At 42.9% G+C, this 27,961-nt stretch overlaps 3 protein-coding genes across 7 annotated transcripts; 1 reads left to right on the top strand and 2 right to left on the bottom strand.

The window, feature by feature from the left end:
• The first annotated feature begins 257 nt into the window (after positions 1 to 257).
• On the top strand, positions 258 to 23,458 carry LOC123711747 (phosphatidylcholine:ceramide cholinephosphotransferase 2-like). Its single transcript, XM_045664488.1, has 2 exons — positions 258 to 416; positions 20,239 to 23,458. Exons 1-2 carry the CDS (start codon positions 323 to 325, stop codon positions 21,534 to 21,536), a joined length of 1,392 nt encoding a protein of 463 aa, XP_045520444.1. The 5' UTR covers positions 258 to 322; the 3' UTR covers positions 21,537 to 23,458.
• Positions 4,788 to 10,628, bottom strand: LOC123711745 (spondin-1). The gene is made up of 15 exons (XM_045664480.1): positions 10,504 to 10,628; positions 10,208 to 10,386; positions 9,677 to 9,929; positions 9,473 to 9,596; positions 9,239 to 9,393; positions 8,943 to 9,127; positions 8,732 to 8,862; positions 8,433 to 8,655; positions 8,099 to 8,270; positions 7,843 to 8,030; positions 7,512 to 7,769; positions 7,276 to 7,446; positions 7,085 to 7,162; positions 6,911 to 7,014; positions 4,788 to 4,983 (listed from the first exon to the last, which is right to left on the bottom strand). The coding sequence occupies exons 2-15, from the start codon at positions 10,371 to 10,373 to the stop codon at positions 4,909 to 4,911; spliced, it is 2,283 nt and encodes a 760-aa protein (XP_045520436.1). The 5' UTR covers positions 10,374 to 10,386; positions 10,504 to 10,628; the 3' UTR covers positions 4,788 to 4,908.
• LOC123711746 (uncharacterized protein KIAA0930 homolog) lies at positions 10,728 to 24,680 on the bottom strand. 5 transcript variants are annotated; one of them, XM_045664482.1, is made up of 12 exons: positions 24,293 to 24,680; positions 23,976 to 24,054; positions 22,530 to 22,690; positions 21,589 to 21,771; positions 18,396 to 18,494; positions 15,311 to 15,451; positions 13,890 to 14,015; positions 13,629 to 13,757; positions 13,382 to 13,547; positions 12,397 to 12,978; positions 12,173 to 12,322; positions 10,728 to 12,095 (listed from the first exon to the last, which is right to left on the bottom strand). In XM_045664482.1, the coding sequence occupies exons 1-12, from the start codon at positions 24,302 to 24,304 to the stop codon at positions 12,055 to 12,057; spliced, it is 1,869 nt and encodes a 622-aa protein (XP_045520438.1). In that variant the 5' UTR covers positions 24,305 to 24,680; the 3' UTR covers positions 10,728 to 12,054. The 5 variants fall into 5 exon arrangements, with proteins under 5 accessions (XP_045520438.1, XP_045520437.1, XP_045520443.1 ...); XM_045664481.1 differs by lacking the exon at positions 24,293 to 24,680 and having other exon boundaries at positions 23,976 to 24,282; XM_045664487.1 differs by lacking the exons at positions 12,397 to 12,978; positions 24,293 to 24,680 and having other exon boundaries at positions 23,976 to 24,279.
• Between the last annotated feature and the right edge of the window lie 3,281 nt (positions 24,681 to 27,961).

Raw genomic sequence — 27,961 nt, 5'->3', positions numbered from 1 at the left:
GGAAGTGAGCGAGTATTACATGCATACGTTTCCAATGTTATACCCTTTTTTAGTTCGAAAAGATTTTTAGGCAAAACAGTAACGATATCACGTATTTAATGATTTGATGTACTTAATAAAGTTTACACAAATAATAACTCATTAGAAACGTAAACAAGACTGCACTCATCAGCGTTATCAACGTTATCAGCGGTAAGGCCGCGCCTCTGCCGACTACCTTTGCGAGCCGCGAGAGCCTCAGTCCTCCGGCGCGCTTCACCCGCGACACGCGCCGGTCGCGAAGTCATGTGACAAGCGAACTAGCCGAGTGTCGGCCCTTCTTATGGCGCGCTCCCCGAAGGCCAAAGCGGCTCATCGCCGCAGCAGGAGCCACTCCCGGGAACTCACCAGAATCCGGGCGCAACTTTACGCAAAAGGTGGGAGAGTGTTATCTGTATGTGTTTAAATAAAAGTTCAAAGACAAAGGTGTAGTAACAATAAATATCCGTTTCTGAGCAACAGTCGATCTCGACTCCTATCTTGCATCAAATAATAAATAAATACAAAAAAATATCGTAAATGAGCATAATTATGCAAAAAACAAAAAGCGCAACATTTATATAATATAAAACGAAAAGATCTACAATTGTTTATTCAACGTGACACTGAAATTGGTATAAGTCCTTATATTTTTTTGGCTTACCCATAAATAGTTGTTCAGTTTTGAACGGCTTACGTAAATACTTCACAAGTAAACGAATAATGTTTGGTTCGCGTGTAATGAGCCGCGCTCGGCTTGACCTTGCACATTCTGTACAAACTTGAGGTGCTAATGCCTTCTCTAAGTTATTGAGCCAACCAAGCTTAAGCGTAAATATTCCGATCGACGGATCTGATTTTTACATGATTTTGCAAATGCTAATCCTTTGATAAATGATAACTAAAACAAACCTTTTTCTTCGTGGCCTTTTATATCCACAGTAAAAGCGCTAACCCAGATACCTAATTTCGATCGAATTACGAACGCGATGGCCATTAGCGAACAGCCTTGAGCCAGTGCGGGCAGACGGGAACCACTTCACCTGTCCTGCCCCACTATATCTCCTCGGGAACGGCAATTGACCTTTACACGCTACATGACACAGCGGCCGTAAATCTTGTATTGCGTGTGCCTTATGTCACCCGTGCAATAGTGTAGTGAACACCAAATAATATAGGTCTCGGTATTGTGAATCTTCGAGTAATACATAGCACTCTGCAAATTATACAGTACGTACATATGTGTTTATTGTAAATACATAGCTCGCGTGATAACACACCTGACACAACACTGCGCGTGGCGGAGGTCAAGTTTTGAATGAACCAAATGAAAGACGGTTCGGGTTCACCCAGTCATCTTTACCGATCCCACTTACTCGTATAGCGTACTTCTGAATTGGATTGATATTTTGATGTAAGTATGCTGTTTACGTGCTCAACGTTACCGCACGCCGGCTAAGCGCTCAAATTCCAATTTCACAGACAAATGCTGGGCATAGTGTGGCTCTTCGGCCCTGTTTGCTTCAGTTTTTCATTTCGAAGGCTAATGCCCGCCTTCCACTGCGAGCGGAACGGACCCATTACGAGTTATCTAGATTCAAACCGATACGAAAGGTAAACAGAGTCTCCGCCAGGGATTATCCTATCGTAAATGTGCCCAATGAGACAGATCTGATAATCGTATTGAAAAATTAGCTATACCACGTGTTTCTAGAGCCACGTCACGACTCTCTCTCGACAAAAACTAAGCATACCCTTTTCCGTTTCCTAGACCTGCAATACTCGACATAGAAATTGTATACGATCATAAATAAGTAGGTTGACATAATATACCCATTAAGTTGCAAATGGCCCAGCCTTCCATTAAGCAAATGGATAAGCCTTGGCTACTAGAATTGCAATGTTACCCAGTACGAAGGATCGCTATGTGCGTTTTTTTTTTCTTATTCAACACGTTGAAACTTGAAGCAAATTTACACTAAATTACAACACTCAGTTAGAATACATATACGAATAACCTGTGCGAGGTTTATACAACCGATATTGTTCTTGGAGAGTTATTCTCAACGCCTGATATGTATCACGTGTAAATTCCTGTACGTATTTTGTTACTTCGACCTTCTCATTCCATATATTTCTGTTTTGTTTAATAATCGACTTTCCAGACGCTGTACACCTATATACTTAACGTATTTTCGTTTTCATTACTGCAAATGTTATATATAGTGATTACAACCAACTTAAATGGTATACATAACTTTGTACTGATAAATAATTAGTAAGAAATCAATAATGTTAAAACTTCTTGAAATTAGATACAATAGTAGGTAAGGAAAATGTAGAGATAATGAAGCAATTAACCGGGGAATGCAACCTACTTCTGAGACGTAATCATTAACTTTGCACGCGCACATTTTTATAACACTAATTCGTAGACAAAATTAAGCTCTAACAGCGGAGTGAACGAGCCTGCAGGTGGTGCCTCAGTGGAAACATTTTAGCTTGTGCCAGCTTTTACACAAACAGAGGTCGTCATTGACAATGTACATTACACTTACAATAATATTATAAAGTTGTGTTAGATGAAATAGTGTATTAAAAAAACTGATTGTTCAAAATTACAGACGCAACAACAATGAATTATATAGGTGGAATTATTCCTCTCTGATTTTGGCAGGTATATGGTACCGAAGCGATTTTGAAATAAGTATATAAGATTAATGTTACATTAAAATGCGGTAGGTATATATATACTTACTACAGAGAATAATCACAATACAAAATAATCAAGACTTGAAGTTTCCATTTGATCCCTTTGAACTAGTTAGACCGCCCTTCTCAGGTTATATTGTCCACTTATCTGGTTAAGCCCTCATTGCGTAAAAACTGGTCAAGCTGCATATATGGTGATGTGTATGCAGTGACGAGTGGATTTCGTCTAGTTCTATCTACTAGTCAGGTTCGCAAGGTATAGAAAATTACGTCATTTAAGTATCCGGGTAGAATGCGCTTTAGTATTATAGATTTAAGTGAGAGAAGATATAAAACATCTTTTAGCGGTTCTGGCATATTTTCTAATCTATCGCCACTGAATTATATATATTTTTTTTAATTGAATCCTATTCAAAGACCTTCACAGGTAATGCTCAAAATATTATCAATATTTAGTGAACAATTTTCAATGAAGCATCTCTTAAGTCGGAAAGATAATTTAATCCAAGTATATGTCCGTCATCAGTGGAAAAAAGGAATTTCCTATATATTTAACAAAGATAATTGAATTAAACTGTAGGTCCAAAGAGCAAATAGCAAAGCCATTTAGTAATAGGTGCGCTAATAAACTTAACTAACCGGTCTTTCCAAATAGTGTGAACGTGACGTCATCACTATTTATCTAGTAAAACAGAGTTCAGGCATAGCATTTACCCTGGATTACATAAGACGCGGCAAAATGCCATTCGGTCAGCCTTGACCGGGTGCGGAACCGGCGGGGTGCGGTCGGACAGAGGCACTGTTCCAGTGTGATGTTTTATTGAAAGAGAGATAAGATACAAGGCCTTAGGCCAATAATCTTTAATCCAAAGATGGATTTGATACTCCGTCTGATGTCATGTTCATTATCTGCATACTCTCTGAGCCTGATGACGTCCACAACTTAATATGCCGCTTCGTTGAAACTTCCAAAGCGCACTCCCTCCATTGCCTGCCTATAATCAGTAATATCGCCGCGGTCTCGAGCCGCTCCCAAAAATCCACTAAAATACTGCCCTTTTACACGCACTGCCTACACTATGTCATGGATAATTTTGAAATATTTGTGCAAAACACCTCGCTCGTTATTCTGAAACATATTCAGACCTGCACTGACGTCACGCGTCAATTGTCATTCGATGTATGGATTCTTTTAATCGTTTAAATATATACATTAATAGGATCTGAAGTTTACTCTCTGCTGGATATACTACCGAGACGTTATAAGGCTTTGCCTTTAAATTAAACAATTTGATCTGTCGACAAAAACCTATGAAACTTTAAAAATCATAATGTAGCGTCGTCAAGGTCGCGTCGAGTCAATATACCCAAGTAATAAGTATTGATACGTACACAAATAGCGCTGCGAGCATCCGGGCCAAGAACCAGGTCTTCTCACCTCGTGGACATCGATATACTGACACTCGACTGATGATACCTGATGATTATCCACTTGATTGGCGAAGCGTGAACGGAATCACAACAAACCAGTGACCGTGAAAAACTTCATTGGCCGTAATATTAAACAATAATTCAATTTTACATTTATAAACGAGAAATTAAATAAAACCATAAACAATGAAATGAAATGGCAAAGAAATGAGTGATATTCATCAAATGTTTACGTTCAATCCAGCTTCGAGATGCATCGTACACGTGAAATAGGGTCCAATGAGGTCGCGATAGTTACGCAAGGATTCCTGCGGGCGCGGCTCGTGACATCAGATTGTGACGTCACACACAGCGCGCTGCCATACGATGACGCCAGCGATCAAGGCCGCCGCAGGGTCAAGTAAATTACAAGACTCCTTTCCTTTGCATTGTGCATTAGGGCATATTTAGGGCAGAATAGTGATTTATTGGTTTACAGCGAAGCAAATACAAAAACCATTGATATCAGTCTGAGCCTGTTGAGTACATGCACAGTACAGTAGTAAGGGACACCAACACATTATAGGTATTTCCATTTTAGATAATTTCATATTGGTAGGCATACTTTTTAGTAATAAAAAACAAAGTAATTCAAAATCTTTTATTCGATATTTTCTCCTAATTTAATGTTACTAAGCTTATGCGTTTGTATTTCAGTACTCGGTTACAAAGTGCCAACTCAATTAGCAAACGATATATCAGAGATCTCTAACAAGATCTGTGGCACCGTCTTCTTCGCGTAAGTCTCGTCGGACAAGGTGCTCCTCCCGGTCCCGGAACGGACTGCAACAAACACGAGGCTTAGACATTGAAATGAACAATTGTATGACTACTTAGAACGAGGCGTAATAATGAATCAAAAATTGTAATTGTTCTAACCAAATGAATAGATTTGACCTTGTCCACTCAATACCCGCCTCGGTACCTCCGCGGAGGTACGCGTGGAGACATGCGACTGATTCCAGTGGGCCAGGCAATTTCGACCCTCTAAGCCAAACAGAGGATTGAACTAACAATTGCAACTCTGATGACATACATATATGTTGTGACCTACACTCAGCCCTCCACCTACACCAACACTACTACCATTTATGGCCAGCGAAACATTATCTTGTAACTAATCCAATATATATAGTTTATTTTATTTTCGAACAAAGTATCTACAGACCTATATTTCAGATACTTAACTCCCAAATTGTAAAAATTAAAATGCATCAGTTACAAAACGGTTTTAAGACATTTAGACTCCTTATAAGCGTTTAAGCATAGTCTTAATCGTTTCTCGAATAAAGTGGCAGTGAATTTAGGCATTTAACACGATACAAGTCGTGTGTTAACAGCTAATATAACATAAATGAATCAAAAGCCCCGAAGCTTACGCGCTCAGAGTAAACACATTAGTGTGAATTTCGACGGCTCCATTATCGTCCACGAAGCAGCGATAGACCACCTCTACATGTTCAGGCACACAAATAGATTTATGCCTCCGGTATTCCTCTCGAGCTGAACGCCGCAATGCAATAATATATCGAGCAATTATGTGTAACGAGGTAACGAGACGTATAGCAGACATCGTCGACTGAAGTATTTACGATTTCGTGGACTCACTATTTACCAATCGAGCTTTTATTCAGTTAAATTCAGTATCCTTCGAGAAACATACAGACTACAACAGATATTTTGCATTGTTTCTGACTTTGTTTAGGAAGCCGTTGTACTGGTGATAGCAAATACATAAATCTGAAGAAATTGCTCTGAATAATTAATTACTTTTAATCAACCATCATCTGATATCAATTCCAAGCTTAATAATGAAAAGGGCACGATTACCAGTCGCAGAGAATAAGGAACAGTTTCTTTTTATTCTGTATAAGTTTTCTTCTTTCATAAATGATTATCGGGACAATGAGAGAGGTTGAGCTAATGACAAACAGGTACTTCGCCTTTAAATGAAATCACACAAAGTTCACCATCACCTTCCCACAAGTTACACTACTTCCAAGGCCATGTCACAATAATATATATCATAATTTTATAATGAGACATTGGCATGCTAGTTTGAGCATGATGTGGCTGATTGAGTGTTATATTCAAGGCAAAGAAAGAATTTATAATTTAAAGACTCACTGAACAGTATATGATTGAGGGCGTAACTAAATAAGTTAAGTTGCCAAAAATCTTAACAGTTCGTCTGTCAATGCGTCTATGCGTCTATAGCGTTATATCGAAACCACAGTGAAATGCAAATTAAAGTTAATTGAGGTTTGCTTGGCAAATTGTGTCTTTACGCCGTGTCTTGGGTTCGAACGTCGGTTGGGAACGTTGCTTCATAAGATACTACGAAGTGCAAGCGTTGATGAGCGAGAGAGAAGCCAGGCACCTTCTATAACAACTAACTATCGAGTTTCTATTGGAGATTCCTGTCGACCAGATTCCTCTCAGTGTGGTGTAAAAGTTAAGTACCGTTCGAGGTGAACGCCCAAATACAGCCATAACTCTTGTGGACGTGTCGTGTGTGTGCTATTGAGGGACAGTTTCGACCAGTATTATTAGATTTGGAGACAGTCTACCGATCACGCCATTCGTGATTGACATAAGTTGTTGACATGTTCTCGATATCTCGACGAGTTTAATCGTCACAAACGAAAATTCGGTGAATATGAAATTTTGAGGAGACGCTGACGAATCGTCGGAATTCGAGTATACTGACCAACACGTGCCGCGTGCGCTCCTGGTATCCGACTCCGCACGTGACGCTGCAGCGGCTCCACTCACTCCACTCGCCGACTCGGCAGTCGCCATTCGGGGTAGCCCCTGCGCGGACGCGATAATCAGTATTGCACTATTCGTAGTCAACGAGCGATGGAACTAGAGAAAGAGTTACCGGTGGGAGATCCGGGCGCGACGGAGGTGCCGTTGAGTCCGGGGGTGGCGCCGCTCGACGCCTGAGTAGCACTGGCACCTGAGCGACACGAACACTATTAATCGAACCGACGAACATCGTTTCAAACGTTAAACCGACCCTGGGGATCACGCGCTTCCCCAATATGAATGTGTGTTCCGCGTTTGTCTCACCTAGTATGAAGCCACAGGTCTCGAGGCAGTCATCCTGCGAGATGAAGTTGTTCTGGTTTCCGCGACATCCGCCGTACGTGAAGGGCACGCACGCGCCTTTGTCCGCTGCGAAGGCCCATCGCTGGTATACGCCGCGGCACGGCCCTCGCTCCTCCGCCTCCATGCAGATGCCTGCGAACGCTTATTGTGTGAGAGGAGCCCGAGGCGCGAGTCGAAGGAGAGTGGAGCTATCTCACGTTTGGCGGTCAGCATGTCGACGTCGCAGGATTCCCTCTCGCGGCAGACCCGCTGCTGCATGAGCTCGACGCGCGCGGAGCACTCCTGTTGTCGATCGGCGGGCACCAGCAGAAGACGGGTGTGGAACTTTACCCCTCGGCCGCAGGAAGCGCTGCAGGGTGACCAGGCCGACCAGTCCGTGGTGGGGCAGAGCGGGTCCGTCACTCCCGCGGCGTCGGCCTCCGAACACGCCGGCTCCATGCACTTGCGACTCTCCTCTGGGGAACCGAGACCTCCGTGAGTCATCACGCCGACGAGCGACAACGTCTCCGCTATACCGATTCTACCGACCGACTTGCACGAGCGGGCACTTCTTGGGCCCCAGCCGATCCAGGAAGTGCCTCCTGCGCGTGGACTGCCCGATGCCGCACGTCACGGAGCACTCGCTCCACTCGCCCCACTCCGACGTCAGGCACTCGGGGGACCGCTCCTGCGGGGCCCCCGCGAACTCGCCTTCCTCCACCTCTTCGACCTCGCCCCTTCGGAGTTTATCGTGATTTATAATTAGCCAAGAGTCTCGACGAGTCGCTCGAGCGGCGATACTCACTCGCACTCCGGCACGGCCGCGACGCACATCTCTTTGGAGACGAGTTGCCGGTCACACTGTAGCATCTGAGCCTTCTGCGGAAGCCGGTACTCGCGCGTGCGCATGCGCAGGCCCTTGCCGCACGTCACCGAGCACGGCGACCACGCGGTCCATTCTGTCACCGCACACTCCGCTGCAGAACGAACAGGTTAAAAAGTCGTCGCCCATTAATAAGCTGGACTCTAAAAGCAGACGCCAGTTAAACAATTTTGGCAACTTAGTTTCTCTATTTAATTCTCTATAAATTATTCGGTGCAGAAGTGAGAGGAAAAAGGAAAGAAAAACGGCTTCTCACGTCTGTCGGCTGACTGCGTATTCTCGGCCTCCTCGGCGACGAGGGTCTGCAGCGTCTCCTCGTCGCAGCCTCGCTGGACGATCTTCTCCCGGGTAATGTAGAGGCGCGCCAGAGGCCGCATCTCTTTTTGGGAGGGGTCGTAGAAGGGCGCGCGAGGGTCCTCCGGGTACATCGTTGTGATGCGGTACATTCGCTCGCGGGGCGAAGTCTCGGAGTTCGCAGACTGCAGCAATATTTAAAATATATCATAATCACCGGATCTAAGTCTGTCTCTTCGGGGAAAAGGACTCGCGGTTTACCATATAAGAGATGCCGTTGTCGGTGCCGGCGTCGTACGGGTACAGGTCTATCGTCTCGGACTCGGCCCAGGAGCAGTCCGCGTTGCACAGATCGAGTCCGTTCACCCCGACCACCCAGTCGGGAGAGGGCCCTGGAACGAAGCCACGCGTTCGACGTTTTAATTTACGTTTCACGTTGGAAGCCAGCGAAGCCTTCGGCGTTATCGGTTACCGAACATGGAGGCCAGAGAGAGCAAATGCCGCCGCCGGTCGACGTCGAAGGTGGCCGAAGTGTTGGCGTTGACCCTCGGGTACCACAGGCCCTGAGCCCGCACCAAGGAGCGAAGGACGCCTCCCGCGCCGCGCTGTCGCAGCTCGCGCTCCAGAAGACCCACCGAGCCCCACTCGGCCAGCGACCTGCGACCGATCGTGCCGTTCACTGTCTGCTTGAACTCGAACAACCGGTTCACGACTGTTCTTTCATTTCATCATCAATGTCATGTCATTTTGTTCAACAGAATCCCTTACCTGAAGCCGTCGGTTGCGATTTGTCCCTCGCCCCAGAAGGTGAAGTTCTTGGGATGCGAAGCCCCGATTATGTCCGAGAAGTGAGTGAGCCACATCGCTTGCACCGGAAAGTCTTTGGGGTGAGTCTGCGGAGACCACAACCCTTGGAACACAATCTGCAAAATAATAATAAATAATAATATTGTCCTTATTTGTCATAGTGACGATAAAAGTCACGAAAGAGTTCATCGGCACCTTGTATTTGGCGTCGTCGCAAGCGCAGCAATCGGGCGCGGACAGAGATGTATCTTCACAGATTCGTTTAGTCAATTGTCCGTCTTCGGCAAACCACTTACTGGCGTTCTCGTATACCATGGCTCTGAAAACAAAAAATAAATCTTAAGCAAAAGTTCTTCTAAAATACTAATCCGGCGATCGAATCAACATCACCAAACTCACTTAAGAAGGACGCAGCCGGAGCCCGCTGGTGGCGCTTTCCACATGACCTGGACTTCGGTTTTCGGCAGGTCGTCGGATTCTACCACCGAATTAGTGCATTCCTCGTCGAACTGAGTGAGCGTATCGGCGAACAGTTGGAACTGCCCCTGACGGCGAGGCGAACGCGGCTGCGCCGGATCCAGAGGGTCCGCCACTAGCTGGAAGCGGCTGAACTGCTGCACCACATCATGCGTGCGTGCACCCACCAGTGTCACTGCCATAATCAGGACAACCATTCATCATCTCATACGATGCCAATACACAACGGAACGTGATTTTATTTAGCGAAGTTTGCTCATCAATCGGATAATTAGGCCAATCACAAAAAACGCCACCGGCATAATGGCCAATTTGCATTTAATACAAATGTAGCTCTTTACCTACAAGTCCGTGTCAAGCATCTGAAATCTGAAGCCACCGATTCAGATGAAATGTATAAATATTCGTAACAGTGTAATGAACGCTAAGGTCGAACGTGCTGTAGTTCCTCACCGACATATCTCTGCCCCGGCGCGTATCGCTCTACCTCTCCGTTGACGAGCAAGCGGTAGTGGTTGTCACCCGGGGAGCGTTCCGATCGCCCTGCACCCTCGGGAGGCCCCAGCTCGCACGTGCTCCCGCTCGCGGCCAACGCCGCTAACATCACCCACAAGAACATGACCCTGACGAACCTGCACTCAATCCATTACTGCATTATAGTTATCGAATAGCTTGTAAACTGTATTTCTGCGGTTATTTCGTAACTGCAGTTTGAATACAAGATAAAATAAATAAAATAATTTACTTACAAATGACAATGCTTTTCCGCTGGTCCGAGTCCGAGTGCGAAGTGATACGCGCCGAGCAGATAACGGGTCAAATGTCCCGAGAGCTTTATCGCTCCCACCGGAATAATTATAATTTAAACCGTTATTGCCACCGGACTCGATAATAAGACATCAACACTTCCTCTAGGTTATCGAATTTGACCCGACCCACTATCTACCGCTCCAGTAGCAAAACATGAATTTCGTTTACTCTAGAGGAGGAAAGGGCCCGTTGTGTCGTCGGGTTTACATCTCGAGCATCCGTCATCAGTGCAAGTGGTCTCTTCCGGCTAATTAACGGCGCGTGCCGCCCAAACTGTCGCGCCCACACTTCTGCCCGCTGGGCTGAGATCCTTCAGATTTTTGTCGAACAAAGGCACGCCTTTTCATTTTCACTCACCTTGACACTTCGTCGATGACCTTGAAACGAGCACCTGCTTATCTGCAGATCCTCTCCGACGAGGCACGGAATCCACTTTTCTTATCTTACGTAGGTATATGTCATTCTATAAGTACATACCTCGTCCCGCAAGAGACGGTTCGGTGGCCGACGCTACACGCTCTCTTTTAACGAAATGCGTTACAGTTACAGTTGTGTACATACGTCGACAGGAAAGGCTGACAATTCTCAGTCGTTTCAACATTTTAAATAAAAATAAACCACTCATTTGAAATAATTTATTCCAGGAAATATTATATTAGAATACACGTTTGAAGATCGTCTCGACTAGAAAACGCCTCTCAACACTCGCACTAGTCGCATCCACCGAGAGACGTTCATATCTCGAAAAGGCCGGAGATTTGGAAAATTATTCAGAATCACTCGGATCGATGCAACCAGCTCTGTCTCCTTCGAGGCAATATCATTGATACAAAATCACTCTTAACTTTCTTTATACTTAGATATACATATACAGTCGCTCGGATTGTCGCATTTTTATAAAAAAATAATGATTTGACGTTTACTAATCACAAAAATATGCCAAAATATTACATCCAGCGTTGAAAGCACGATTAACTAAACTTAAACCTAGTCGTCATCGCGTTCATGAAATAGTGGTCTCGGGGAACTGTCGGGAGGTCGGAACTGACTAAGCATCATTTGGCCACGACCAGATGACTAAAAAAAATGACTAGAAATTCGTATAAAATTAAACCCTACAGACTAGAGCATGTTTTCGTTAGAAGCCACACGAGTATCACTTAAGTGTTTAACAATAATAATAAATAACTTTGAACCGATTACATATATATTATATGCAGTGCAGAGGTTTTTAATCAATTCTTCGACGACTAGACATACACACATTTACATTTGTAGATGTCTTTTGAGAGACAACGCCCTCTTCCGGTAATGCACGTCGACAAATCGCGGAGGAATGTAGTTCGGGAATGTTACGAAAGATGGCGATATTCATCACTGAGCATGGTTCGGAAAAATATCGTTCGGTCCAGTAGCGGTTCAGTTCTAAAAGTTAATTCAACATTTTGAGGAGCGCAAACCCCTCATCGATCCCCAGGGCCCGGCCGGTCTCAGAAGGTCAAGATCGGCTCTTCGCGATGATCCAAAATATCTGAAATCGACCACGAATCATTGAATAGGGCGCATGTATTGCGTAATAGTCCGCGTCATCGCCGACCGACCGCTCACCTTTGGCGATGGCCCACCAGGGTAGCGTCACGTAGGTGAGGAAAGCGGAGAGGGGCGCGCTCTGCTGCCGCTTGCCCTCCTTCCACAGGTGGAACGTCTGCGTGAAGCCGCGCAACGCCCACAGAGGGTTGTAGGCGCCGTCGTCCAGCTCTGCAATGCGACGAGTCACTCGAGTCGCTTCGCCGGCCACGGGGCCGGGGGAGCGACTCGGGGGCGAAGCGTACCGTGAACGCTGCGTTTGGGCAGATCGCACCAGTAGTAGACGTCGGTGCCGTCCGGCGTGGTGCGGCGCGGCGGAAGGCGGGCAGCGCGGAACAGCGCCGCCGCCACGCCTCGCCGCCGGGGCAGGGTCACGTAGGCCCGCGCGCTGTCGCTCCAGCGCCCCGCGCCCCCGCCCTCTCCCTCACCCTCCGCGACCGGCTCGCCGCCGTCCCTCCGCCCGGGCGAAGGCGGCCGCGGCCCGAGCTCGCCCGGGAGCTCCTCGCGGCCGCGCACCGTCCTCGCCCGGTCGGAGGGGCGGGCGGGGCGGAGGCGCGACTCGGCGGCGTCGAGGTCGCCCCCGTCGAGCGAGGCGACGTCGCAGGCGATCTCGCAGCGGGGCGAGCCCCGGGGCGCGCCGGGCGGCGGAGGCGGCGGGGGCAGCGGGCGGAGCGGCGGCGGCGTGCTGGCGACGCGCGAGGCGGGCTGGGCGGCGGGCGCGCGGCGATGCAGGCAGGCGGGGGAGAGGGGCGCGGGCCTCGCCGGGGGCCCGGCCACGGCGCGCATGCACTCGCCGCGGCCCCGCGAGGAGCCCGACCCTCTGCGACCTACGGACCAGACACTCGCGTCACGCGCCGCGCCCTCGCCTTCTCCGCGGGAGCTTTCGGCCGCTTTGTGTTTGAAACTGAACGTCAGGCGGAGAAATCTCCGAGTCGTGCGTTGCAGGCGCATTAATACGCGAGGGTGCGCGGTCGCGGGGCGCGGCGGTCACAGAGGGGCGGGCTCCGGCGAAGGGATTCCGCCGCAGACGCACATGCAAAGCCACTTCTAATAGCACTTTCGAAACTAATCTCGGTTGTTCTGACGCACAAATACGACTCGAACGTATGCTTTCATTGAGCGTCTCGCGTTGTGGAATAAAATGCCTCCGGCGGTGAAGTGTGCGGAGACACCCCTCTGTCGTGAGTGATACGGTTTGAACGAGAGTGCGGAAGGAAAGGGACGGCTCACCGTCTCTCAGGTCTCCCGCCTCCACCTCGGCCAGGCCGTCGACCATCGAGTCCAGCCCCTCGTTCTCGGAGCGGCTCTTGTCTCTGCCTTCGCCCGCTCGATCGCGAGAGCGCCACCCGCCGCGCACGAATGACGCTATGTTCGCCGACGGGTCGCTCAGCCGTCGCTGCGGATAGAGCGGGTCGAAGGATAGTTAGTCTTCACCGGCCTCTCACGTGCGACGATCTGACGTCGAGCGAGCGATCACCTGATGGCGGTAGAGGAACATGTCGTCGGGGTCGTCCTCCCAGTCGCTGTCCCACAGCTCGGCCGCCGTGAGGCCGGGCTCCGAGCTCGGCGTCGGAGCGCCTGAGCCGCGCGGTCGCGACACCGCCACCTGGCGAGCAAAGAAATAAGAAAACGACACCTTACCACTTATATTACCTATTTAGATAAGATACCTTAGCCCCAAAGGCAAAATAATGTTTTACTGAACACGGAAGGTAGTAAATCCACAGGCTCAACGTACCTCGGCGTGGCCCTTGCCACCGGGTCCCCTCATACGAACGAACTCGCATCGCGCCGCGCCAGCTCCGCGTGCCCCCAGCAGACCGAAAGACATGCGTTGCGCCACCTTCGTCGACAGGGAGGATTGCTGGAACGCAAACATTTTCCATCTAGTGCCTTCCGCTGCCGCCGGTCATCTACTCACAAAGATGACGACGAATCGTGTAAAAAAGAGCCCCGTGTCTTCCCTTGCTTAAGAATCAAAAGCGACCACACAACACGCCCAAACGTGTATCGTCTTTCGAGCAATAAGTCCGTCAGCCATGGCCTTGGGACGTTACACGTGTATTGGAATAAGGCGTCTGCTATGCTAGTATCTGCGTTGCCATTGAATGCTGCCCTGGACTCATTAGCAGCGGGCGACGCGAAGTCGCGACTTGTTGATATTGCCACCCCTCCCCCCTCACCACCCAGACGAGCCCGGACCGGGCCGCTACAATGCTCCACAATCAATAACATTATCGAAAACTATTCCTCATCGAGTAGGGTCCGGCGCGCTCAGATCCATCTTTAAAATAGAAAAACCTGCACTTTGTTTTATTAGAGTCATAGAAAATAGTAAACTTCGAAAGGTTTCGAAAGACGACATTTTTATTAAAATATTATGTAGCAATTATGCTGATTTGAGTGGAATGTTTGTCTGCAAAATGCATTTTAGACTTTTCATAAACTAACAATAATTGTTTAGTGTGAAAATAAAGGAAAAGCGCATTCTTATTATCGGAAAAGTGGAAGCTTAGCGATGACAATGCAACTGCTAGCTGAAAGACTAAATACAACTGTGAAGCAGTGGGTGGGACCCACGCGGCAGTCGTCAAAGCAACTTTGGCGTCCCGTTCGGTTTTGTGACTTCATAGGGCCTACACTTCACACTTTTGCGGCTCCAAGAGAGCGCAGAATGAACCCTCGAAGTCTGATATATCCACTCGCTGAAGTAGCGAAAATTGATAATTTTTAGAGGACAGATACGTTATTTTCTATCACATGACCGAGGTGAGGTAAGTCGCAAAAAAGGCAATTCAAAAACACCATGACCTCGGATTGAATCTATTTCACAAACAACTCCACAATTGTTTGTTATAAATTGAGTTTAATTTTATTGTGTATCGATAACGATAGCGATATGAGCAATATGGTACAGATCTGGAATAACACATCAACAATACTTTAAAGTGGACACGAAACACTCATCGTGTACATCAAATTGTCGACATAAGCACCGTAAATAAATATTAAGATTTATGCATAAAAACTAAAAAAAGCTTCTAGCAGAGTAAACGAATTCTATGCTGCTTATGTGAAATATTTTACAATTTCACACGACATGAACATAAATTAAAATTAAGTTTTTGAATCGAGAAGAAAAGTCGGAGTCATCGTTACCCTGGCGTCGTAAACCCGGGTGAGCGCGTCGTAGCGGATGGATCCGAGGAAGATGACGGCCTGCGCGACGCCGCCTCTCCCGCGAGCCACCAGCTCTACGCACACCATCTCACCGTCGCGTACCACGATGTCGCAGAACACCTGTTGCATTTCCCGTCGGTCACTTTGAACTCAAAACTCTCTTCATGCTTTGATTTGCACATTTCGAATTGACATTTGAAAATCAATTAAATTCTTTTAATGGTTTTCCATTGCAAAACAAACCATACAAAACCACAAATATTGTACCCCTATATATAACCTTTAAAATATTGACTAAGAAAAGGGTATAATTTTTTGTATTGGTTCCGATAACACGTTCCAAAGTCTAAATATTTTTACGAGATAAGATAATAGCGCACCACAAAATGAAACTTTTTTTCGCATACAAAGGTCCCAAGGGCTGTAGAGATTGTTCAAATAAGGGTTTTACTTAAAACGTTAGGACGTTCTCTACCTGAATCTGGTGTCAAAATCGTCATTATATGTAGAAAAACAGTCGGAGCGGACAAGGTTGTGATACGCCAGTGGGAGGATAGTGTACATAACAAGAAAAGCGTAAAATGTTTGTTTCAAAAGGTATACCGAATAGATTAGCTGTTAGTCTTGACAGATGACGCGTCACACCTAAATATAAACTTTGCTTATTATGACGCGAGCTCGACTCGACCGCATGATTCATATCGATACTGGATTTATCCAAAGAATCCACCTATTTCCCGGAAACTAACAATTATTATCAGTTAATACAAACGGAATGAGAAAATCGTGTCAAAGTACATCATAGATATGTGTAATGAAGTAAACAATTAAGAAAACATTAGTAAGAATACAGTTACACTTAAGAAAATAATCAATTTACTGCATTCATTTTGAATAAATATTATTGCTACTTTATAATTGAAAGTAAACAGGTCGAAGATATCACAAACGCAGTTTTTAATGTTCATTTATTATATAAACAGCTGGCTGTCAGCGAGGCTTCGATCGCTATCCTAATTAACAAACGTAAATTTAGGGTATGAGAGCGGAAACATTTATAATATTATATATATAATATTTCCGCCTAGTTCTCCAGTTGGCGATGTTCAACGAATTAGTAATTTAAATCGGTAATGTTTAGCTTTTATCGTTATTTGGAGCCCGCATCGATATGCGTCGTTGCCTCGCCGACAGAAACAGACGATGAACAAGGAAATCGTGAGCTGTGTTCATTCGTCATAATATCAAGGACTTTTGTAAACATCTAACAAACAAGACGATGATATTGTTTTAAAATTGCGATTTACAGCCCATACTAATTTAATTAGAATTAGATAAGATAAATATACTATTTTGATAACACAAATACAGACAAGGTTTAAACACGTGGAAGCGTAGATCATTTTACAAAATGCGAAGCGAAACCGTCCGATAGGATTTGGGAAGTGTGAGCTCAGTGCGCATGCACTCGCGCGATCGGCGTTTGAGGGCCGCTCGCTGACATTGAGTTCTTTCAGTTAAAAACAACATGTTAAGTACAGCCATCTACGCGTAAACCGGTTTATGCGTCATCAATGCCCTTATTAGGCAATCGAATATGAATAGAAATTAGAATAATGAGCAGGCAAATGGACATACCATACCCAGATTATATTACTCGGTAGTAAATGTTTCCGTATCCCATTGCAACGTAAATAATACCGGAACTAAGAAATTCAGTAATGGGATTGCGTACAAAGAAGCCGTACAACTGGAGTCATACGAGTTCAATGGAAACTCGTCAAACTAATTGGCCGAGCACTCGGCGCTTCTACGACGTTCATATTACAATCTTGTTTTTACTACTCTAGCCTTTAGACTATACTATACTAAGGTGTTCAATAAAAAGTAACGATAACTAGTACGCCGCAATTGTCTTTTATTTCAGTTGTATGCACTGTCTTTTTTTTTTCTCTTTAAAGATTCATCACCGCACTACACGTGCGGTGGTCCAAGGCGACTACAGCATCAACATCTTCAAATTTATGACCCCTGATGTGTTCCTTTAATCGCGGAAATAGGTAGAAATCTCCAGGTACTAGGTCCGGTAAATATACACACAATGTTTCATAAATTCCAAGCCAGCTTTTTGAATGGCAGCCATCGTAATTCTGAATTATTTTAGTGAAAAAGAAGAACTTGAGCGAACTTGCAAGCCGTTACTTGCGTATTTCCTCACGCAACTGCGTTATTTGTCCTACTCCTCTAGCCTGAACTTCTTCGGAGTTGGAGATGACGGTCTCATCCAAGTCATTGACAGTTTTTTCGTTTTCGGGTCGTAAGGGTATAGTTATTTATCAAGATTTAATTGTACAAACATTTTTATGAAATTCTAAAGCTCCTTGGTTTCTGCGCGTCAGAAAGCATTCGTAAACCCAGCGCGCTGACACTTTATTCATACCCAGGTGAATAAAGTGTCAAAATGGAGTGTCTTCCTCTAACCCAGCCCCCCTCCAACGTGCAATCGTTGAATATGGACTACACTCAAGTCTTCATTTACGAGCGCGTTAGTGAAAAACAATTAAATAGAGACTTTTAGTCAGTTCCTAAGCAAATGATTTCTGTGTTTGCGAGTATGTTTGTCCCCCAACGGAATGCATTGCATTATCGCTATTTATTGAACCCCGCTCCTATCATCAACAAATACTACGTCATCATTTAATTTTACAGCTTCACTTTGGCGAAATCGTGGTAATAACTCCCAGCCTCTCGGATCAGTTTGCCTTCGCCTTAAATTTGCGTCTGCGCCGCTGTTCCATTAACTCTACCGTTTTAGCTCGCGCTTCCACAAATATACTCAAGTTTCATACAACAAATACATCAGAAACTGCTCAACCGATTTTTTATTTATATTGTTTACGTCGTGTCGTCTGTATGTGTATAGTTAGTATGCGTTTACGAATGAATTAATAAAGTTGCACAACAGACACAAAGTCATAAGCAGATAAAAGCAATTACAACAGTTTGTCAATTCATTAATTAGACTTTGGAACAAAAATGAAATCGTGGATGTGGATGTCGTTACCTCGTCAAAGTTGTCGACCATGAAGCAAATGTGGGGATAGGTCATCTCCTCCCCTTCGCCCTTCGTGTCCATTTTGCGTCTCGACGGCGACGCGTACACCTGCAATGCCTTCGAGCTGATAAACATTTTCGTCATCATCCTGGTTTACCAAATGAGTAAGGTTTAGTGGATTAAGGAATTTGTGGATTATAATACAGAGCTAGAACAGTTTATTAAAACTCGACACAACATCGTAATCGCTATTTGCATCACGTTAACCTGATATACATCGCAGAGGTGAATCATTTCGTATTTAATAAGCTTATTATTATATTGTTTGTAAAGACAGCGCTAGTTGTATATAAATAATAAAATATTCGGACTAAATTGGGGCGATTTAAACGTATTACGAGATAGTTGATTTAGTGTACTAAATAAACACGTACAGTCTCTGTCCTGTAGTAGGTTTCATCGTTATTTACTCTCAAGTACTCGTTATACGAAACTGATTAATAAAATTTCATAAGCATAAATTAATTTGAAAACCAGTCCACATTCCACAGCGTTTATTTGCCGATAAGCATTAAGCGCATTTATAAGAACTGATAAAATCAAACGTCAATACAGTACGCGGCTCTTGCCCCATTTTTAAGGCAGCTTGAAAGAACCAATTATGAATGGCGGCACGACGACAATGGCCATAGGAGCAGATGTCATTCATTAAATAAATCCTGCGACCGCCTGTGCTCAGAAGCGAAGGATCGTTAATATGATGAGCGGTGTTTGTTAAAGTCAGGATAGGACTATCGAGGGTATTCCGTATCCGTTACGGTTACAAATATTACAAATATTACAAATAGTTTAAAGGAATAACGATTGCAATTTGCAATCAACGTAGCGCCGAGCGCGGCACCCGGCGCGGTCGTATGGTGACGGCCGCCGGGCCTCCGCCGCCCCGCGCCCGCGGTGACGTCACACCCCGCATTCTCCCAGGTCCGAGCTTGCGCGAAGCGAAACGATACCGACCGAGCGACGCCCCGAGCCAACCAGAATTACATGATTTCTAGTACTCGTCCGACTTTTAGTGTGCGAAGTCGTCACCGCAAATACTTACGCGATACAGACAACCAGTGCTTAGGGGATAGTGTGAAGTGAACGAGGTTTTACGAGTGTTAGTTATTTCGATTTTCCATCTCACAACATATTGAAAGTTGTGCGTGGTCGAGCTCGCCTACAATCGTGAGCTCAAGCCCGACTTTCTATCTAGCGAAGTGGACGGCCGTCTCGAATCGATGGAGAACAACGGTCGGCCAGAATGACAACTCGCACATTGATCGAGTGAGTTTTTATTATCATCTAAGTATTAATTTGTGCGCATTGAATGAACTTGCGTGCGAACGGAGAAATCTTGATACATCAACTAAATATTCGCCTCGCCAAACACTCAACAACCAAGTGACAAATCACGAGTGAATGACCGAATGATCTCGTAAACATTTAGGTTTATTAAGGTGGCTCTTCCGAGTGTTATTCACTATAGATTCCGTTTCGACACAAGTTTTCGATAATAGGAAGGTTAAAAAAATTAAAAAATAAATGTTACTAATAACATAAAAATAAATTCAAATAGTTGAGATATGCGTTGATATCTCTGTAGTGAGTATTCTCGTCGTACCTATACTCGCTGTGTACCTATATACCTATATTGCATTGAGTACAAATGAAGCATAATGCATATTCGTCAATCTGTAAAATGTTTAATGCGATTAAGAATTATAAAACACATACTTGTTTTCTTATGGGCGGCATCGTAATGGTCGAACTGTAAAGTATTGATGATTAAAGATACTAATCTCTGTTCCAGGTAACATTCAGGCCAATGGTGATTGGATGACGGTCTCGGGTCGGTCGCCGGACAAAGAGCAACCGCCCTCGCAGCAGATCACCCACGCCGAGCCGCTGGTGCAGTCAGTGCGTGCGTACCTGTCACGCGAACTGCCCGCCGAGCCTCCCGCGCCTGCGCCCCCTCTCTGCCATGCCGACATAGCGGCCGACACCGCGCGCGAAGAGATCAAAGGCATCAACTTTGAGCCCCGCCTCCGTCGGAATGATCTAAACAATAACGCATCCGCCCGTCACAACGAATCGCGTGAAATGCCTAACCTAGCAGAACTGTTGCAGCGACAGCCGCTGCTGTCGCGCAAGGCAGACGCCCCGCAACCCACGACCGATGAATCGGACCCAGAGCATTCGCCTCAGCGCACCCACGCCGGTGACTTTATCGTCGAACTGCCTCCGGGCACCGTCAGGGAAGAGCGTTACCCGAAAGAGATAGGCAAGACTATCGTGTCGTTCTTTTTCCTATTTATATGCGTGTGTATCAACATGATGTCCCTGTCGCTCGTTCACGAGCGGCTCCCGGACAGGAACACCACTGCGCCACTCAGTGACATCGTGCTCGACAACGTGATCGCTAGAGACTGGGGCCTGTCCGTCTCCGAGTACCTCATAATGATTTCGACCACTGTGGCGATGCTCGTCGTCATTCTGCATAAGCATCGCTTTATCGTCGCCCGCCGCCTCTTCTTTATCATCGGGCTACTCTACTTGTATCGGTCTCTTACCATGTACGTGACGGTCCTGCCCGTGTCCAGCACCACGTACTACTGCAGTCCAAAGAGCAACAACACTACGCCTCTCCTTATCATAAAACGAATGTTCTATTTGATATCCGGGTTCGGGCTATCGATCAACGGCAAACATACTTACTGCGGAGACTTCATTTACTCCGGGCACACCATGATCCTCGTGCTGAGCTACTTGATAGTGGCGGAGTACTCGCCCAAGAAGCTGTGGCCGATGCACTGGGCCATGTGGGCGTCGGCGTGCGTGGGCGTGGTGTTCGTGCTGGTGGCACACGGCCACTACACCGTGGACGTCGTCATCGCCTACTACATCACCACACGCCTCTTCTGGACCTTCCACTCGCTGCTGGTGACGCCGCACCGCGCCGGTGGAGGCTACAACCACTACATGATACAACGCGAGTGGTGGTACTGGCTGTTCACATACCTGGAAGGCAACGTGCGCGGCCCGGTACCGCGCCGCTACGACTGGCCGCTGTTCTGGCCGCGCACGAAGCTCTTTAGCCGCCTCAGCTAGTGACGCGCGCACCCGCCGTCGCCTCCGCCACCGGAACGCGTATGACGCTCACCTTCTGAGAATGCCGCTTCAGCACCTGCAGCTCTTTGGGGCTGGTTCGCGTGCAGATCGCCAGAGTGAGCGTGTAGTCGAACTGATGGACGATCAAGTTCAGGTAGACGGTCTCCTCCCAGTCGATCTCGGGGTCGCCGATCGGGAGCTTCTTGGAGTCCTTGCGGAAGACCTCGACGTCGGTCTGCGAACACAGGGCGGCGCCGCGGCACATTAGTGTCGACCTGAATGTGTCGCGTGCCGTCTAAATGCCCAGAACTTCTCTATGCTTTTATTGTTATGTTAGAATAAGGCCGTGAACAATAACAACAAATCAATTGTAGAAACTAAGATATTTGATTTTATTGTTTTGTATTATATATTTTATAAGTAGTTATTAATAGCAATCAATTTCGAGTCTAACAAAGAAGATTCTATTTATTAACAAAATATACTGTGATTCATGTTTGAGAATGACCGACTGAGGTTTTAGTGTGCAGTTAGTGAGTGCTCATGTTGATGAATTTCTAAGTACATTCTTGTTGTAATACCTGCCTAATGTAATAAGAAAAAATATTTTTATATTGTTTAAATAAAGTACATTATAACTGTATTTTAAAAAAAGTTTTCTATTTCCTAAATAATATATATGTATATAGATTAAATCCACTTGGTGCTAATTTTTAAGACTCTGGCTAAGGAAAAGATGTTGCTTAGTACATTGTCGTTTTCTGTATCACTAAAATTATCACATCATTATACGAACAGGTCCATAAAATCCATTATATGAAGATATTTAGTTTAATTTGTAATAAAATACAATTAGTGGATTGAAAAAAATGATAAATATTAAAATAGCTCTTCTCTAGTATAAACCTACTTTTGGTATAATCAAACATTAAAATAGTCAATATATGTGGTTACTAAAAAATAAGTTTATAGCTTGTTATCATATGTACTCACTTCGTATTTAGGAAGATATCGAGAAGAGCCTTTAACATGTCTCTTGCGAACAAAGAAGAGTAAGTCATCACAGTCTATTGACTGGTCTTCTTGGAACAAGAAGTGGCGTACAAACAAGTCAGTCCAATATGTGGTTCCTTGGAGTACTACAAAGCCAGATTCTGAAATTTTTAGGATTAATTGATGCAGCAGCTATATATTTCTGTACCTTTATAAACTGCATCGTTGTTGCACATAGCCATTTACCCCATGTTTACCAAGACCCTATATTAAATTTCTGGAGAGTACGAAGTTTAGATGGGCAGAGTGCCTTTGTTAACTGTTTATTTAAGCTTAATGTTAATGCTATGCCTTAAAATGTGTTTTATATATATGTGTGTGTGTAATTTAATAATCATAAATTTTCCTCTATATCTATATTTGTGGTTGCACAAATGTCCCAATTCATGTATTGATTTAGAACAATTTTTGAACTGAACAATGACGGTCAAGGTTTTTAATACATATAGTAATAAGAAGGTATATGGGAAGGCAAGAAATATATTGAAGAAAAAGAAAAACATAGTTTTATAAATTTTGTATTATTAAATACCTTAATGTCTCTTTACCACAGTTGCAATGGCAAAAATTTCATAAATATATTTTGTTGCTAATATGTTTGTAATGGGTTTAACACAAAATTGTAATATTGGCTTTAATTATTATTCTGATATAATCCTAAGACAAATTTCTTTCAATTTATTCTTAATTTCATAACATTCCAAATAGTTTTAAGTTGCATTTTAAATAAAAATTTATCATGTTCAATAGTAGGCACTATTATTACTTTAAAGACCATTGTGGATGTCATAATAACATAACGACACAAAAATTCTGTTAAATAAAATATTGATGTTGTAAAGATGAGATCAATAAATGGTTTCTATATATTATAAAAGTTTCATTTTACCTTCTCAATATGCTTATAGAAATGTTTTCTTAAAATATATCATGAAAATCAAAAGTAGAAGTTTTGGACAAGTACAAAATTATTGTCTTAAATAAAGTAATATAACAGTAACATAATTATATTAATTAATTTTTTTCAATAAATATTCAAAAAATATATATATATAGAGCTTATTAGGCTAGATTTTAAAACCTGATTAGCTAAACATAAAAACCATTAAAAAAAAATTATGTAATCTTATTAGGATTTCACTAATGTAAGCATATAATTATTAACCTAGATAATTAAAAAAAAATATCTACAAAAGCCAACATTATAGATACCAATATATGCCTTGCAATAGAAAATGTATGTATTCTTGGATATTTATTTCCAAATATGAAAAAGAAAACCTTTTTTGCTTTATGTTTATAAAGAAAATCAATTTATGAAAATCAATATATGAAATATGATATATAAAGTATTGTGTGTTTTTTTAATTATAAAAAAATACTCACCGTCTTTCATCAGTTGCCGCATTTCCTTCGTACGCTGAAAATTAATCTCTTCTAGAAGCTGTTCCAGCATCGTTGCATCCTGCAAGAAGTTTGACCCTCCTAGAGCCATTTTCAGGACTAGGTATATCAGTTGTTAAATTTATAACTATAATTTAAAAAGTTGATTTTTAGAGAAATATCCCACACCAATATTGTTATTTAAACAGAGATATAAATAATGTTACACTATGTCCACACATATTGTTTTAAGACACATACAAAATAGAAACATAGTTTCATAATTTTTAAATATTTTTAAAGACAACAAATATTTATACACTTTCAATCATTAATGTTATATCTCCATTATCCTGTATTCTATAATCAAATTTTAGTAGTAAACTAAAGTATATTATAAAATAGCGCCTTGTAGGGAATATTTTGTAGGCGGCACTCTAAGCAAAATTTTAAGCAGCATTTTATGTTACGCCCTCTTAAGCTCAGCCTCTGAACTAAAATTCAGTTGGTATTTGCTTATCATATATATTCATTATTGTTGTTTTACGTATTTTACTAGAGGTCTAGTATATAGTTGGTCGATATTCCATACAGGTCGAAGGGAAAATCTAATAAACGCAGTGGAGACACATGACATACTGTAACGCGCTAATAAAGTAATTCCGACCTCTAAGGATATATATATATACAAGTTCTTAGCTACTGGGGCCTTCTGGGAGTCAAGACAAGATGGCTTAACAGTAGTGTATGTAGAAAGTCGAAAACTAAATTTGTATGAAAATGACAGCTCGTGTCGACAGTCGGTAGCCTAGGCCCAAAAGGCGTGAGTCGGGATACAATAAGCGACGCCATGACAGTGCTACAACGCTTGTTACGTAGCCCTATAGCATGGAATCTGCATTTCGCAATATATCAAGAATAACACGTCCCTAATGTTACATGGTGTCAGCGGAATTCCTATGTCGCAACTTACACGAGTTACACGAGCCTCACTAGTTTAAAACATTTGGTTTTTTTTTAAACCTTCGGCTGTGGCCTTCGTAATTCGCTCACGCTTTTCGGTATTCAACGGCCATTTTCTGAGTTTTGAGTACATATACATCTTATTTATTAGTGATAGCTTGACATTAAAATTGGTATTACGGCGAGTGATAATTACGTCCCTTTTCATAACAAACATTACAACTAAAAACAGGTATTTTTTATTAAAATCTTTTTAATCCTCCTTAATGCTTATATCATCATCGCTGACATGAATTTATTAAAGAGTCTGCGCCGTTGTCAATCACACCATCGAGGGTGCACATCTTATCTTCTTTGATTGTATGGCTGATACATCATTGCCATTTATAAGGAGTAACACTATTTAAAGTACTTTCCAGTTATAGTTTTTTAACTTCCGCCATTTTTAAACTTCTGTTGTGTTTTACGACATGCTCCTTCGCTTGATTCTACACCAATTCAATATGGTTGAAGTCGAAATGGTATGGGGGCAATCTAAGCACAGTATTGGCTTGTTGCCATCTCGTCTACAATATACTGCTGGTATTTTTAATTCTCCTGACCCACAATTTCCAATAAATTAACTTTTAGCATTTTTCTTCAAAATTTAAATTATTTGAAGTCATACAAATAACTTATATACCTAATATAATAATTAATACTAAAGACCGAAATAAAAAATAAACAGTTTCAAGATCATTCAATCCAATTTATTGCCCACAACAAGTTTTTACTTCTATATTTACCAAGAGATTCGGGTAGAATTTATACTGTAATTTAGTTATTTTGATTTATATTATGTTAATAAAATAATAACATGTATTATTACAATCGCATCCAATTCTATTTACCTCTGTCTTGCACTGACGAAGAAGTTTTTTAGGGGTTTTAGTTAATATTTAAATAAATAAGAAATTGTGGCCGCCGTACATTATTGAATTGTTTTTTTTATTTTATATTATGGCAATAGTTTCAACTTTATGCCAGTTACAAGTAAAAGGTTGGGAAACTACACGCAAGAAAAAATAAACAAATACATCTAAAGGAAACAAACGGATAAGCTAGTTAAAACAAAATATGTACATAAACATCTTAATATTATTCTTGGGTATGAAAGAAGATAATAAAATAATGGATAAAGCAAAAGGCAGGAGATTTTAGTCGGAAACGGAACATGTAGTAATTGTAAGGAATAAAGAATTGTTCCCAATATGACCGCACCTCTTGTGCGGTCATATTGGGAACAAGAAAAGTAATTATGGTCGAGGTCACCAATATCATCTCCAACCTCACAAATATTACTCTCTACTACTACTATCTACTATATCTACTATCAACAATACGAAACCTTGCTAAATGATAGGGTGTACATACATGTCCTAAACGCATTCTAGAAATGATAGAAGTGACAATATTATAACTTTTAACATCAAAGAACCATGGTTTCCCCAGGATCCTGGATTGAATTTCAGCATAATGTTTACCTTTGAACTCGCTGCTTCTCAACCAAACATCATTCCATATCTCATAAAGATGGGTTTTGGGAAGAGCAGCTAAAACATGACAATATGGGACTATATCTCCATCCTTTATAGCTTCTTTGGCAAGCTCATCAACCTTCTCGTTTCGTTTAATCCCACAGTGACTTGCAATCCATGCAAAGATTATGTTGTTATTTCTTTGAGAACATATTTAAAGCTTATCGCGTATTTCGCATTAAATAGGATAACAAAGTTTCATTTGGAAAGAAAAAATTACAATAGTGCACTTTTAGAGTGAAAATATGATAGTTTTTTTAGACTTTAATATAATAACTAGTTATAAAGCTTTTAAAAGAGCAAAACACTCTCCAGTAAAAACCGATGATTCAGGAGGAAGTTAAAACTTTTGTATTATTTTAATTGCCAATGAACTAGATCAACTCCAACACGATCATCAACAGAGATTTTAGAGGCACCTGTAAAAATATAATCCCAACCATCCCAATTTTGTTCCTCACATGAAACGAATATTTGTCTCCAGAATATCTTGCTTATTGACGCCTATATCATATCTTATATCCGGATCTAGAATTAAATTGTGTCATAAATATGGGTAATGATGGAGATCGATAAATGCGGCTGTGTATGTTAAAAAAGTGGCAAGGGTTGACCATTTAAGGTCACATTTACTACAGGGGTTGTACGTTTTTTGAAAAATACGACTATTGAACTGTTGGACACTGATAGATCTGTCAACCAACCAGATATAAAGACAATTAAGTGAACTACACATGGAATTGCAAGCATTTATAAAATGGATTTATCTGCGGAATAAAAAAGAAGATAATCTGCACATTTATATGGGAATGTATAGATGACTCTAAGTCATATGTGTAAATGTTATATAAAAGTGGGCTAAGTACCGAACCTTGGAGCAGGCCTTTAAAAACTGTACGCTTTAACTCAGTACTATTACCATTTTTCTGAACGATTTATGATATCTATCTGCAGGATTGTAAATTGATGATAAAGTTTATTAAAAACGTAGTAGTATAATAATAATAATAATAATAACTGTAGTTCTAATAATTTCCGTTGTAGAATAGGTTCACATAATCATAGGCGGCAAAGATGTCCAAAAAGGCAGCTACAATATCTTTGTAGGTGATTAGTACGTGTCGTCATGAAACAATAATTCGTTCTGAAAAGAACAGTTAATTGCGTTACCGTTAGGACAACTTTTTGCCGCGCCTCGATTTTATTGTCTACGCACCCTTCGCATCTTGGTACCACATGTTTACCACTAGTGGCCAGGTAGGATAATTTTTGTATATAAATCTACAGTTTTTAAAAATTAAACACATTCCACATTCCATCTTCACCTCTTCTCAACGAATTATTAGGAAGTTTTATTTTAACCAAATAAGGACCAAATCAACATAAACCAAAACTACCCTAAAGTGGTGACCCCGAGAAGAACACCAAGAAAATTGAAGATGACGAACA

This window comes from Pieris brassicae, chromosome 7 (genome assembly GCF_905147105.1).
Source record: "Pieris brassicae chromosome 7, ilPieBrab1.1, whole genome shotgun sequence".
Classification (NCBI taxonomy): domain Eukaryota; kingdom Metazoa; phylum Arthropoda; class Insecta; order Lepidoptera; family Pieridae; genus Pieris; species Pieris brassicae.
Note: the sequence above shows the minus strand (reverse complement) of the source record. Positions and strands in the feature narration are given on the sequence as shown.

Excerpts from the sequence above, each read along its gene's own strand:
- LOC123711747 (XM_045664488.1), top strand. The coding sequence starts at position 323 with ATGGCGCGCTCCCCGAAGGCCAAAGCGGCTCATCGCCGCAGCAGGAGC. Across the intron at positions 417-20,238 it reads GGCGCAACTTTACGCAAAAG|GTAACATTCAGGCCAATGGT; the intron begins GTGGGAGAGTGT and ends TCTCTGTTCCAG.
- LOC123711745 (XM_045664480.1), bottom strand. The coding sequence starts at position 10,373 with ATGTTCTTGTGGGTGATGTTAGCGGCGTTGGCCGCGAGCGGGAGCACG. Across the intron at positions 9,394-9,472 it reads GCGACGACGCCAAATACAAG|ATTGTGTTCCAAGGGTTGTG; the intron begins GTGCCGATGAAC and ends ATTATTTTGCAG. Across the intron at positions 8,031-8,098 it reads GCGGCCGTGCCGGAGTGCGA|GGGCGAGGTCGAAGAGGTGG; the intron begins GTGAGTATCGCC and ends TAAACTCCGAAG.
- LOC123711746 (XM_045664481.1), bottom strand. The coding sequence starts at position 24,084 with ATGGCTCTAGGAGGGTCAAACTTCTTGCAGGATGCAACGATGCTGGAA. Across the intron at positions 14,016-15,310 it reads CCCGGGTTTACGACGCCAGG|CAATCCTCCCTGTCGACGAA; the intron begins GTAACGATGACT and ends TTTGCGTTCCAG. Across the intron at positions 12,979-13,381 it reads GGCGGGAGACCTGAGAGACG|GTCGCAGAGGGTCGGGCTCC; the intron begins GTGAGCCGTCCC and ends TCTGGTCCGTAG.